Source organism: Saccoglossus kowalevskii, chromosome 17 (assembly GCF_978046115.1).
Source record: "Saccoglossus kowalevskii chromosome 17, keSacKowa6.1, whole genome shotgun sequence".
Taxonomy (NCBI): Eukaryota; Metazoa; Hemichordata; class Enteropneusta; family Harrimaniidae; genus Saccoglossus; species Saccoglossus kowalevskii.
This window is the reverse complement of record NC_140657.1, coordinates 3,600,845-3,614,287: the sequence shown is the minus strand read 5'-3', so window position 1 is coordinate 3,614,287 and position 13,443 is coordinate 3,600,845. Positions and strand designations below refer to the sequence as shown.

General features: G+C 41.5%; 1 protein-coding gene across 1 annotated transcript in view; it reads right to left on the bottom strand.

Moving 5' to 3' along the window:
* Positions 1-366: 366 nt before the first annotated feature.
* The window catches only part of LOC102803450 (alpha-N-acetylneuraminide alpha-2,8-sialyltransferase-like), a 30,449-nt gene continuing 17,372 nt past the window's right edge, over positions 367-13,443 (bottom strand). Inside the window, exons 5-8 of the mRNA XM_085492167.1 lie at positions 2,772-2,887; positions 2,392-2,481; positions 1,851-2,080; positions 367-807 (exon numbers count right to left, since the gene is read on the bottom strand). Coding sequence (XP_085348293.1) covers positions 578-807; positions 1,851-2,080; positions 2,392-2,481; positions 2,772-2,887 — 666 coding nt within the window. The 3' untranslated portion in view covers positions 367-577. The remainder of the gene's footprint in view (positions 808-1,850; positions 2,081-2,391; positions 2,482-2,771; positions 2,888-13,443) is intronic.

Genomic DNA, 13,443 nt, shown 5'->3' with positions numbered 1-13,443 from the left:
TTTTGGAAAACACTACTGAGGCTGCCTTGCTTCCCTTCAGAAAATCTACATTTTAACCAACTTACATGACATTCTATGTTATGTTGACTTTATCACATGAAAGTTTATAGTGCATTTCATCAATTAATAAATAAATGTGAAAATCGTAATTTTCAACACAAATAATAGTCTCGCTACCTTAAATCTGGTACTAGTTCAAGGTCAGGTAAAATGTATCTCGTATTTTATTCATTTTTACGGAATTAAGATGACAAAGATCAAGATCAACTTTGGAATTGTATGACCCCTAGGGAAAAATTATGCGTGGTAATAGTAAAATTTTTGCGCATGGGCAATGTTTTTTTTAACAGAAGAAATAACTAAAAGTATGTAAATGTATTTTATTATAAAATGAATGCTTTTAAAAATATTGAATAAATAAAAAATATTTAATAAGTATTACATTATTCGAAAATTGACAAAATTTTGCTTGATGACACACTACAAGTGGAATAATTAGTCCATATGTTGATCTGCTGATCAAGGCATTAAGAAGCAATGGCATAACAATTTTTAGCCTGGCACGTGTTGAATGTGTTCACGGAGAACACTGGTTGATATGTAGTTTAATAACGCCACTGCGATGTAGATTTATGAGGAGTTGAAACTCGGAGTCGTAATCGTGGTTGTGATGGTAGGTAGACCAGGCTATGTCGTCGGTATAATGCATTGGCAAAGGTTCTCCATTGGAGTCAATTTGAAAAGGCCAGAATCCGTAGAGATTTATCTCCTCACACAGACATATTCCGATACTGACCAGGGACATTCCTGTAAGAATAAGAAACAACGTCTAATGTTCATATACGTGTGAAGAAATAGTTGTTTAATGTTCATATACGTGTGAAGAAACAGTTGTTTAATGTTTATATACGTGTGAAGAAACATACTTTTCATGTTGTGTTTTGACGTAAGAGATTCAGCGTGCGTATGTCTATCTAGTTACGGTCCGCGTTCATTACAGGAAATTTGGAGGCGGGTGCGCGTTTGCTCATTATGGCGCGGCGCTTTGCCTTGATCTTGAATTGCAATCTCGTGTTAGGGGGGGGGGGGATAATATATTCATTATGTGCCAAAAACACGTGATTGATTGCCTCCTGTCCGTATTGTCATTTGCATTCATTCGAAACAGCATACTTTGAATGGGCGGTGGTCGTAGCGGCGCGAATGTGTGATATTTGTGTTGATAAACGTTGATGCGCTCTTCTAATGAAAATGACATGTTTTGATCTGGGTGCAACATGCAGTAATTATCGCCGGTGACCTCTTCGATACCGTCCAATCACCAAGGAAATTACCTAGTTAAAGTTTGTTAACATCTTAGTTTGTACGCGCTGGTCTGCGCAATAGTCAAAGTCGCCATCTTTGTCCCATATCTCACGCATGCGTGGCGCGACGACCACCGCCCGCTTAGTTTTGCCTGACACCAAATACCAATAAATACTGGGTTTGCTCATATTATAGCTACTGGGCATGTAGGTCAATATCGAAACAATGGAAAAATATCTACAGTAACTTTCAGCTTGTGAGTTGATTATATGAGCGTTACCGCGGTATGTGGCGTTCATCCTCGTTCACATGTATTATAAAATAATAAAATTATAAAATGAATACCGCAAACACTGGAAATACCTGTTATTTCTCGCCAGGTGATAAATAATGCTTGAGTATGCACATATAAACGACCAAACGAGGCTACACGTTGATGACGTCATCAAGCGGAATATCGCATGGAACAGAAACATGCAAATGATTCGATTTATTGGGGTACGAGTTGTAGCATGCTATACATTGCCAAGAATATGCACGTTTACCTGTTGATAACATTTTCTTCGTTTTCCAGTACCTTTGAAGTTTTCTGAAATAGATGGCGTCTGCAAGCAGCAGTTGTTGTCGTATCGTCTGCCGTATGATGCTGGCAGTCTCAAATGACAAAGAATTATTCACAACATAACTGTTGGGAATCCACAGAAAGTACTGCTGATATTCTTCCAAAGCTTGGAGGAAATTCGATTCGTTACCCGGAGTATCAAATAAATTAAACCTGTAAATAAAATATAAATTCCCATTTATAGTACATCTTTTACTGCATGCAATTTTACATGATTATGTCAGTTATTTATGACTTTCGGCCAACAGCTAGTGAAATCAAAATTAAAAAGTGTCTCGCATACACGAATCAGGATGACTATGCCGATGTCATGAAGCTCTGAATACGTTGTCGTGTCCGTTAATCTTATTATGATAATAATCACTCTACTAAAACAAAAACGTCGTTATGATCATACAAAAAAAATGGCAATCCAACGTAGAATACAAATATGGTTACGGGAAGAGCTAAAATAACGTACTTACCTATTGTATATGATACTAGGGTTTATTGTGACCAAGCTGCTTTTCATTCCCGCGTCATTTGTAAAGTGTTTTATTGGCTGAAGATTCGATCTATAGCGAATAATAGAGAATATCATTAGTGAATATTCATATGGTGAATATTCGGTAACATCGAATACAACGTGGCGCAAGGGTCAAACACAAATTTCACAACATAGCATCAGTAGGAGCATCACGTGGTGACGCTATGTTTAATACATCCTACGGACAAGTCAATCGAGTGTCAAAGAATTCCATCGGACTAAACTATCTTTATGACGAAGAACTCACATATAAAATTAGTTGAAAATTACGATATTTAAACTGAAAACGAAAGTTCGTGTCAGCTGACCACAATTTACCTCATAACAAAGTCAGAACTATCGATTTCGTTGCCGCAATGGCTATTTTTCAGGATGCCACCATTCCCAACAATTGCACAAGATTTAAATAACGTTGTTTCAGAGAAGGGTGACGTCTGTAAATAGAGAATAGTTATAAGGTATTGACCTCCCCTCGATATGGTTTAGAAGATGATTTGCCTGGCTACAGTTAGTTTATAAGACCAGGCGCGAAATCAAATTATATTATGTGGGTGGTTCGTCGTCGTCATCACAATATTATACATCTTTCACCGTGTCGCCGTACGTAACACAGTGCTGTAATTTAGTGGTATTGCACTGGGTATATGAATTATACCATATCAGGAAATGCGAATTCCAAATATAGAACGATATTAGGCGGTATATCCAATAATTTTCACCAGTTGCTCCGTTCTGGGCATTCTACGCCAAATGGTTACATCAGCAAGATGCATAATAATGAGATTATTATGCGAATACCACATTGGATGGGAGTCATTTACACGAGCGATTTGGTGAATTCTGTGATCGTATTTTCACGAGTGATGTGGTGTATTCTGAAGTCGTATTTTCGCGAGTGATGTGGTGTATTCTGCAGTCATATTTTCACGAGTAATGTGGTGTATTCTGCAGTCATATTTTCACGAGTAATGTGGTGTATTCTGCAGTCGTATTTTCGCGAGTGATGTGGTGTATTCTGCAGTCGTATTTTCGCGAGTGGTGTGGTGTATTCTGAAGTCTTATTTTCACGAGTGATGTATTCTGCAGTCCTATTTTCACGCGTGATGTAGTGTATTCTACAGTCGAATTTTCACAAGTGAAGTGGTGCACACTGCGGTCGAATTTTCACGAGGGATGTGGTGTATTCTGCAGTCATATGTTCACGAGTAATGTGGTGTATTCTGCAGTCGTATTTTCACGAGTGATGAGGTGTATTCTGCCGTTGTATTTTCACGAGTGATGTGGTGCATTCTGAAGTCGTATTTTCACGAGTGATGTATTCTGCAGTCATATTTTCACGCGTGATGTGGTGTATTCTGCAGTCGTATTTTCGCGAGTGATGTGGTGTATTCTGCAGTCGTATTTTCACGAGTGATGTGGTGTATTCTGCAGTTATATTTGCACGAGTGATGTGGTGTATTCTGCAGTCGTATTTTCACGAGCGATGTGGTGTATTCTGCAGTCGTATTTTCAAGAGTGAGTGAAGTATTCTGCAGTCGTATTTTCACGAGTGGTGTGGTGTATTCTGCAGTTGTATTTTCACGAGTGATATGGTGTATTCTGCAGTCATATGTTCACGAGTAATGTGGTGTATTCTGCAGTCGTATTTTCACGAGTGATGAGGTGTATTCTGCCGTTGTATTTTCACGAGTGATGTGGTGTATTCTGCAGTCGTATTTTCACGCGTGATGTGGTGTATTCTGCAGTCGTATTTTCGCGAGTGATGTGGTGTATTCTGCAGTCGTATTTTCACGAGCGATGTGGTGTATTCTGCAGTTATATTTTCAAGAGTGAGTGAAGTATTCTGCAGTCGTATTTTCGCGAGTGATGTGGTGTATTCTGCAGTCGTATTTTCGCGAGTGGTGTGGTGTATTCTGCAGTCGTATTTTCGCGAGTGGTGTGGTGTATTCTGAAGTCTTATTTTCACGAGTGATGTATTCTGCAGTCCTATTTTCACGCGTGATGTAGTGTATTCTACAGTCGAATTTTCACAAGTGAAGTGGCGCACACTGCGGTCGAATTTTCACGAGGGATGTGGTGTATTCTGCAGTCATATGTTCACGAGTAATGTGGTGTATTCTGCAGTCGTATTTTCACGAGTGATGTGGTGTATTCTGCCGTTGTATTTTCACGAGTGATGTGGTGCATTCTGAAGTCGTATTTTCACGAGTGATGTATTCTGCAGTCATATTTTCACGCGTGATGTGGTGTATTCTGCAGTCGTATTTTCGCGAGTGATGTGGTGTATTCTGCAGTCGTATTTTCACGAGTGATGTGGTGTATTCTGCAGTTATATTTGCACGAGTGATGTGGTGTATTCTGCAGTCGTATTTTCACGAGCGATGTGGTGTATTCTGCAGTCGTATTTTCAAGAGTGAGTGGAGTATTCTGCAGTCGTATTTTCACGAGTGGTGTGGTGTATTCTGCAGTTGTATTTTCACGAGTGATGTGGTGTATTCTGCAGTCGTATTTTCACGTGTGATGTGGTGTATTCTGCAGTCGTAATTTCGCGAGTGATGTGGTGTATTCTGCAGACGTATTTTCACGAGTGATGTGGTGTATTCTGCAGTCGTATTTTCGCGAGTGGTGTGGTGTATTCTGAAGTCTTATTTTCACGAGTGATGTATTCTGCAGTCCTTTTTTCACGCGTGATGTAGTGTATTCTACAGTCGAATTTTCACAAGTGAAGTGGTGCACACTGCGGTCGAATTTTCACGAGGGATGTGGTGTATTCTGCCGTTGTATTTTCACGAGTGATGTGGTGCATTCTGCCGTTGTATTTTCACGAGTGATGTGGTGCATTCTGAAGTCGTATTTTCACGAGTGATGTATTCTGCAGTCATATTTTCACGCGTGATGTGGTGTATTCTGCAGTCGTATTTTCGCGAGTGATGTGGTGTATTCTGCAGTCGTATTTTCACGAGTGATGTGGTGTATTCTGCAGTTATATTTGCACGAGTGATGTGGTGTATTCTGCAGTCGTATTTTCAAGAGTGAGTGGAGTATTCTGCAGTCGTATTTTCACGAGTGGTGTGGTGTATTCTGCAGTCATATTTTCACGCGTGATGTGGTGTATTCTGCAGTCGTATTTTCGCGAGTGATGTGGTGTATTCTGCAGTCGTATTTTCACGAGTGATGTGGTGTATTCTGCAGTTATATTTGCACGAGCGATGTGGTGTATTCTGCAGTCGTATTTTCAAGAGTGAGTGGAGTATTCTGCAGTCGTATTTTCACGAGTGGTGTGGTGTATTCTGCAGTTGTATTTTCACGAGTGATGTGGTGTATTCTGCAGTCGTATTTTCACGTGTGATGTGGTGTATTCTGCAGTCGTAATTTCGCGAGTGATGTGGTGTATTCTGCAGACGTATTTTCACGAGTGATGTGGTGTATTCTGCAGTCATATTTGCACGAGTGATGTGGTGTATTCTGCAGTCGTATTTTCGCGAGTGATGTGGTGTATTCTGCAGTCGTATTTTCACGAGTGATGTGGTGTATTCTGCAGTTATATTTGCACGAGTGATGTGGTGTATTCTGCAGTCGTATTTTCACGAGCGATGTGGTGTATTCTGCAGTCGTATTTTCAAGAGTGAGTGAAGTATTCTGCAGTCGTATTTTCACGAGTGGTGTGGTGTATTCTGCAGTTGTATTTTCACGAGTGATATGGTGTATTCTGCAGTCATATGTTCACGAGTAATGTGGTGTATTCTGCAGTCGTATTTTCACGAGTGATGAGGTGTATTCTGCCGTTGTATTTTCACGAGTGATGTGGTGTATTCTGCAGTCGTATTTTCACGCGTGATGTGGTGTATTCTGCAGTCGTATTTTCGCGAGTGATGTGGTGTATTCTGCAGTCGTATTTTCACGAGCGATGTGGTGTATTCTGCAGTTATATTTTCAAGAGTGAGTGAAGTATTCTGCAGTCGTATTTTCGCGAGTGATGTGGTGTATTCTGCAGTCGTATTTTCGCGAGTGGTGTGGTGTATTCTGCAGTCGTATTTTCGCGAGTGGTGTGGTGTATTCTGAAGTCTTATTTTCACGAGTGATGTATTCTGCAGTCCTATTTTCACGCGTGATGTAGTGTATTCTACAGTCGAATTTTCACAAGTGAAGTGGCGCACACTGCGGTCGAATTTTCACGAGGGATGTGGTGTATTCTGCAGTCATATGTTCACGAGTAATGTGGTGTATTCTGCAGTCGTATTTTCACGAGTGATGTGGTGTATTCTGCCGTTGTATTTTCACGAGTGATGTGGTGCATTCTGAAGTCGTATTTTCACGAGTGATGTATTCTGCAGTCATATTTTCACGCGTGATGTGGTGTATTCTGCAGTCGTATTTTCGCGAGTGATGTGGTGTATTCTGCAGTCGTATTTTCACGAGTGATGTGGTGTATTCTGCAGTTATATTTGCACGAGTGATGTGGTGTATTCTGCAGTCGTATTTTCACGAGCGATGTGGTGTATTCTGCAGTCGTATTTTCAAGAGTGAGTGGAGTATTCTGCAGTCGTATTTTCACGAGTGGTGTGGTGTATTCTGCAGTTGTATTTTCACGAGTGATGTGGTGTATTCTGCAGTCGTATTTTCACGTGTGATGTGGTGTATTCTGCAGTCGTAATTTCGCGAGTGATGTGGTGTATTCTGCAGACGTATTTTCACGAGTGATGTGGTGTATTCTGCAGTCGTATTTTCGCGAGTGGTGTGGTGTATTCTGAAGTCTTATTTTCACGAGTGATGTATTCTGCAGTCCTTTTTTCACGCGTGATGTAGTGTATTCTACAGTCGAATTTTCACAAGTGAAGTGGTGCACACTGCGGTCGAATTTTCACGAGGGATGTGGTGTATTCTGCCGTTGTATTTTCACGAGTGATGTGGTGCATTCTGCCGTTGTATTTTCACGAGTGATGTGGTGCATTCTGAAGTCGTATTTTCACGAGTGATGTATTCTGCAGTCATATTTTCACGCGTGATGTGGTGTATTCTGCAGTCGTATTTTCGCGAGTGATGTGGTGTATTCTGCAGTCGTATTTTCACGAGTGATGTGGTGTATTCTGCAGTTATATTTGCACGAGTGATGTGGTGTATTCTGCAGTCGTATTTTCAAGAGTGAGTGGAGTATTCTGCAGTCGTATTTTCACGAGTGGTGTGGTGTATTCTGCAGTCATATTTTCACGCGTGATGTGGTGTATTCTGCAGTCGTATTTTCGCGAGTGATGTGGTGTATTCTGCAGTCGTATTTTCACGAGTGATGTGGTGTATTCTGCAGTTATATTTGCACGAGCGATGTGGTGTATTCTGCAGTCGTATTTTCAAGAGTGAGTGGAGTATTCTGCAGTCGTATTTTCACGAGTGGTGTGGTGTATTCTGCAGTTGTATTTTCACGAGTGATGTGGTGTATTCTGCAGTCGTATTTTCACGTGTGATGTGGTGTATTCTGCAGTCGTAATTTCGCGAGTGATGTGGTGTATTCTGCAGACGTATTTTCACGAGTGATGTGGTGTATTCTGCAGTCATATTTGCACGAGTGATGTGGTGTATTCTGCAGTCGTATTTTCACGAGCGATGTGGTGTATTCTGCAGTCGTATTTTCAAGAGTGAATGGTGTATTCTGCAGTCGTATTTTCACGAGTGATGTGGTGTATTCTGCAGTTGTATTTTCACAAGTGATGTGGTGTATTCTGCAATCATATTTGCACGAGTGATGTGGTGTATTCTGCAGTCGTATTTTCACGAGCGATGTGGTGTATTCTGTAGTCGTATTTTCAAGAGTGAGTGGTGTATTCTGCAGTCATATTTGCACGAGTGATGTGGTGTATTCTACAGTCGTATTTTCACGAGTGATGTGGTGTATTCTGCAGTCATATTTTCATGAGTGATGTGGTGTATTCTGCAGTCATATTTGCACGAGTGATGTGGTGTATTCTGCAGTCGTATTTTCACGAGTGAGTGGTGTATTCTGCAGTCGTATTTTCACGAGTGATGTGGTGTATTCTGCAGTCATATTTGCCCGAGTGATGTGGTGTATTCTGTAGTCGTATTTTCGTGAGTGAGTGGTGTATTCTGCAGTCGTATTTTCACAAGTGATGTGGTGTATTCTGCAGTCATATTTGCACGAGTGATGTGGTGTATTCTGCAGTCGTATTTTCACGAGTGAGTGGTGTATTCTGCAGTCGTATTGTCACGAGGGATGTGGTGTATTCTGCAGTCATATTTGCACGAGTGAAGTGGTGTATTCTGCAGTCGTATTTTCACGAGTGAGTGGTGTATTCTGCAGTCGTATTTTCACGAATGAGTGGTGTATTCTGCAGTCGTATTTTCACGAGTGAGTGGTGTATTCTGCAGTCGTATTTTCACGAGTGATGTATTCTGCAGTCATATTTTCACGAGTGAGTGGTGTATTCTGCAGTCGTATTTTCACGAGTGAGTGGTGTATTCTGCAGTCGTATTTTCACGAGTGATGTGGTGTATTCTGCAGTCATATTTGCACGAGTGATGTGGTGTATTCTGCAGTCGTATTTTCACGAGGGATGTGGTGTATTCTGCAGTCGTATTTTAAAGAGTGAGTGGTATATTCTGCAGTCGTATTTTCAAGAGTGATGTATTCTGCAGTCATATTTTCACGAGTGAGTTGTGTATTCTGCAGTCGTATTGTCACGAGTGAGTGGTGTATTCTGCAGTCGTATTTTCACGAGTGATGTGGTGCATTCTGCAGTCATATTTGCACTAGTGATGTGGTGTATTCTGCAGTCGTATTTTCACGAGTGAGTGGTGTATTCTGCAGTCGTATTTTCACGAATGAGTGGTGTATTCTGCAGTCGTATTTTCACGAGTGAGTGGTGTATTCTGCAGTCGTATTTTCACGAGTGATGTATTCTGCAGTCATATTTTCACGAGTGAGTGGTGTATTCTGCAGTCGTATTTTCACGAGTGAGTGGTGTATTCTGCAGTCGTATTTTCACGAGTGATGTGGTGTATTCTGCAGTCATATTTGCACGAGTGATGTGGTGTATTCTGCAGTCGTATTTTCACGAGGGATGTGGTGTATTCTGCAGTCGTATTTTCAAGAGTGAGTGGTATATTCTGCAGTCGTATTTTCAAGAGTGATGTATTCTGCAGTCATATTTTCACGAGTGAGTTGTGTATTCTGCAGTCGTATTGTCACGAGTGAGTGGTGTATTCTGCAGTCGTATTTTCACGAGTGATGTGGTGTATTCTGCAGTCATATTTACACGAGTGATGTGGTGTAATCTGCAGTCGTATTTTCACGAGTGAGTGGTGTATTCTGCAGTCGTATTTTCACGAGGGATGTGGTGGATTCTGCAGTCATATTTGCACGAGTGATGTGGTGTATTCTGCAGTCATATTTGCACGAGTGAGTGGTGGATTCTGCAGTCGTTTTTTCACGAGTGATGTGGTGTATTCTGCAGTCATATTTGCACGAGTGATGTGGTGTATTCTGCAGTCGTATTTTCACGAGTGAGTGGTGTATTCTGCAGTCGTATTTTCACGAGTGATGTGGTGTATTCTGCAGTCATATTTGCCCGAGTGATGTGGTGTATTCTGCAGTCATATTTGCCCGAGTGAGTGGTGTATTCTGCAGTCGTATTTTCACAAGTGATGTGGTGTATTCTGCAGTCATATTTTCACGAGTGGTGTATTCTGCAGTCCTATTTTCACGCGTGATGTAGTGTATTCTACAGTCGAATTTTCACAAGTGAAGTGGTGCACACTGCGGTCGAATTTTCACGAGGGATGTGGTGTATTCTGCAGTCATATGTTCACGAGTAATGTGGTGTATTCTGCAGTCGTATTTTCACGAGTGATGTGGTGTATTCTGCCGTTGTATTTTCACGAGTGATGTGGTGCATTCTGAAGTCGTATTTTCACGAGTGATGTATTCTGCAGTCATATTTTCACGCGTGATGTGGTGTATTCTGCAGTCGTATTTTCGCGAGTGATGTGCTGTATTCTGCAGTCGTATTTTCACGAGTGATGTGGTGTATTCTGCAGTTATATTTGCACGAGTGATGTGGTGTATTCTGCAGTCGTATTTTCACGAGCGATGTGGTGTATTCTGCAGTCGTATTTTCAAGAGTGAGTGGAGTATTCTGCAGTCGTATTTTCACGAGTGGTGTGGTGTATTCTGCAGTTGTATTTTCACGAGTGATGTGGTGTATTCTGCAGTCGTATTTTCACGTGTGATGTGGTGTATTCTGCAGTCGTATTTTCGCGAGTGATGTGGTGTATTCTGCAGTCGTATTTTCGCGAGTGGTGTGGTGTATTCTGCAGTCGTATTTTCGCGAGTGGTGTGGTGTATTCTGAAGTCTTATTTTCACGAGTGATGTATTCTGCAGTCCTATTTTCACGCGTGATGTAGTGTATTCTACAGTCGAATTTTCACAAGTGAAGTGGTGCACACTGAGGTCGAATTTTCACGAGGGATGTGGTGTATTCTGCAGTCATATGTTCACGAGTAATGTGGTGTATTCTGCAGTCGTATTTTCACGAGTGATGTGGTGTATTTTGCCGTTGTATTTTCACGAGTGATGTGGTGCATTCTGAAGTCGTATTTTCACGAGTGATGTATTCTGCAGTCATATTTTCACGCGTGATGTGGTGTATTCTGCAGTCGTATTTTCGCGAGTGATGTGGTGTATTCTGCAGTCGTAATTTCACCAGTGATGTGGTGTATTCCGCAGTTATATTTGCACGAGTGATGTGGTGTATTCTGCAGTCGTATTTTCACGAGCGATGTGGTGTATTCTGCAGTCGTATTTTCAAGAGTGAGTGGTGTATTCTGCAGTCGTATTTTCACGAGTGATGTGGTGTATTCTGCAGTTGTATTTTCACAAGTGATGTGGTGTATTCTGCAATCATATTTGCACGAGTGATGTGGTGTATTCTGCAGTCGTATTTTCACGAGCGATGTGGTGTATTCTGCAGTCGTATTTTCAAGAGTGAGTGGTGTATTCTGCAGTCATATTTGCACGAGTGATGTGGTGTATTCTGCAGTCGTATTTTCACGAGTGATGTGGTGTATTCTGCAGTCATATTTGCACGAGTGATGTGGTGTATTCTGCAGTCGTATTTTCACGAGTGAGTGGTGTATTCTGCAGTCGTATTTTCACGAGTGATGTGGTGTATTCTGCAGTCATATTTGCCCGAGTGATGTGGTGTATTCTGTAGTCGTATTTTCGTGAGTGGTGTATTCTGCAGTCGTATTTTCACAAGTGATGTGGTGTATTCTGCAGTCATATTTGCACGAGTGATGTGGTGTATTCTGCAGTCGTATTTTCACGAGTGAGTGGTGTATTCTGCAGTCGTATTGTCACGAGGGATGTGGTGTATTCTGCAGTCATATTTGCACGAGTGATGTGGTGTATTCTGCAGTCATATTTGCACGAGTGAGTGGTGTATTCTGCAGTCGTATTTTCACGAGTGATGTGGTGTATTCTGCAGTCATATTTGCACGAGTGATGTGGAGTATTCTGCAGTCGTATTTTCACGAGTGAGTGGTGTATTCTGCAGTCGTATTTTCACGAGTGATGTGGTGTATTCTGCAGCCATATTTGCTCGAGTGATGTGGTGTATTCTGTAGTCGTATTTTCGTTAGTGAGTGGTGTATTCTGCTGTCGTATTTTCACAAATGATGTGGTGTATTCTGCAGTCATATTTGTACGAGTGATGTGGTGTATTCTGCAGTCGTATTTTCACGAGTGAGTGGTGTATTCTGCCGTCGTATTTTCACGAGGGATGTGGTGTATTCTGCAGTCATATTTGCACGAGTGATGTGGTGTATTCTGCAGTCATATTTGCACGAGTAATGTGGTGTATTCTGCAGTCGTATTTTCACGAGTGATGTGGTGTATTCTGCCGTTGTATTTTCACGAGTGATGTGGTGCATTCTGAAGTCGTATTTTCACGAGTGATGTATTCTGCAGTCATATTTTCACGCGTGATGTGGTGTATTCTGCAGTCGTATTTTCGCGAGTGATGTGGTGTATTCTGCAGTCGTATTTTCACGAGTGATGTGGTGTATTCTGCAGTTATATTTGCACGAGTGATGTGGTGTATTCTGCAGTCGTATTTTCACGAGCGATGTGGTGTATTCTGCAGTCGTATTTTCAAGAGTGAGTGGAGTATTCTGCAGTCGTATTTTCACGAGTGGTGTGGTGTATTCTGCAGTTGTATTTTCACGAGTGATGTGGTGTATTCTGCAGTCGTATTTTCACGTGTGATGTGGTGTATTCTGCAGTCGTAATTTCGCGAGTGATGTGGTGTATTCTGCAGACGTATTTTCACGAGTGATGTGGTGTATTCTGCAGTCGTATTTTCGCGAGTGGTGTGGTGTATTCTGAAGTCTTATTTTCACGAGTGATGTATTCTGCAGTCCTTTTTTCACGCGTGATGTAGTGTATTCTACAGTCGAATTTTCACAAGTGAAGTGGTGCACACTGCGGTCGAATTTTCACGAGGGATGTGGTGTATTCTGCAGTCATATGTTCACGAGCAATGTGGTGTATTCTGCAGTCGTATTTTCACGAGTGATGTGGTGTATTCTGCCGTTGTATTTTCACGAGTGATGTGGTGCATTCTGAAGTCGTATTTTCACGAGTGATGTATTCTGCAGTCATATTTTCACGCGTGATGTGGTGTATTCTGCAGTCGTATTTTCGCGAGTGATGTGGTGTATTCTGCAGTCGTATTTTCACGAGTGATGTGGTGTATTCTGCAGTTATATTTGCACGAGTGATGTGGTGTATTCTGCAGTCGTATTTTCAAGAGTGAGTGGAGTATTCTGCAGTCGTATTTTCACGAGTGGTGTGGTGTATTCTGCAGTCATATTTTCACGCGTGATGTGGTGTATTCTGCAGTCGTATTTTCGCGAGTGATGTGGTGTATTCTGCAGTCGTATTTTCACGAGTGATGTGGTGTATTCTGCAGTTATATTTGC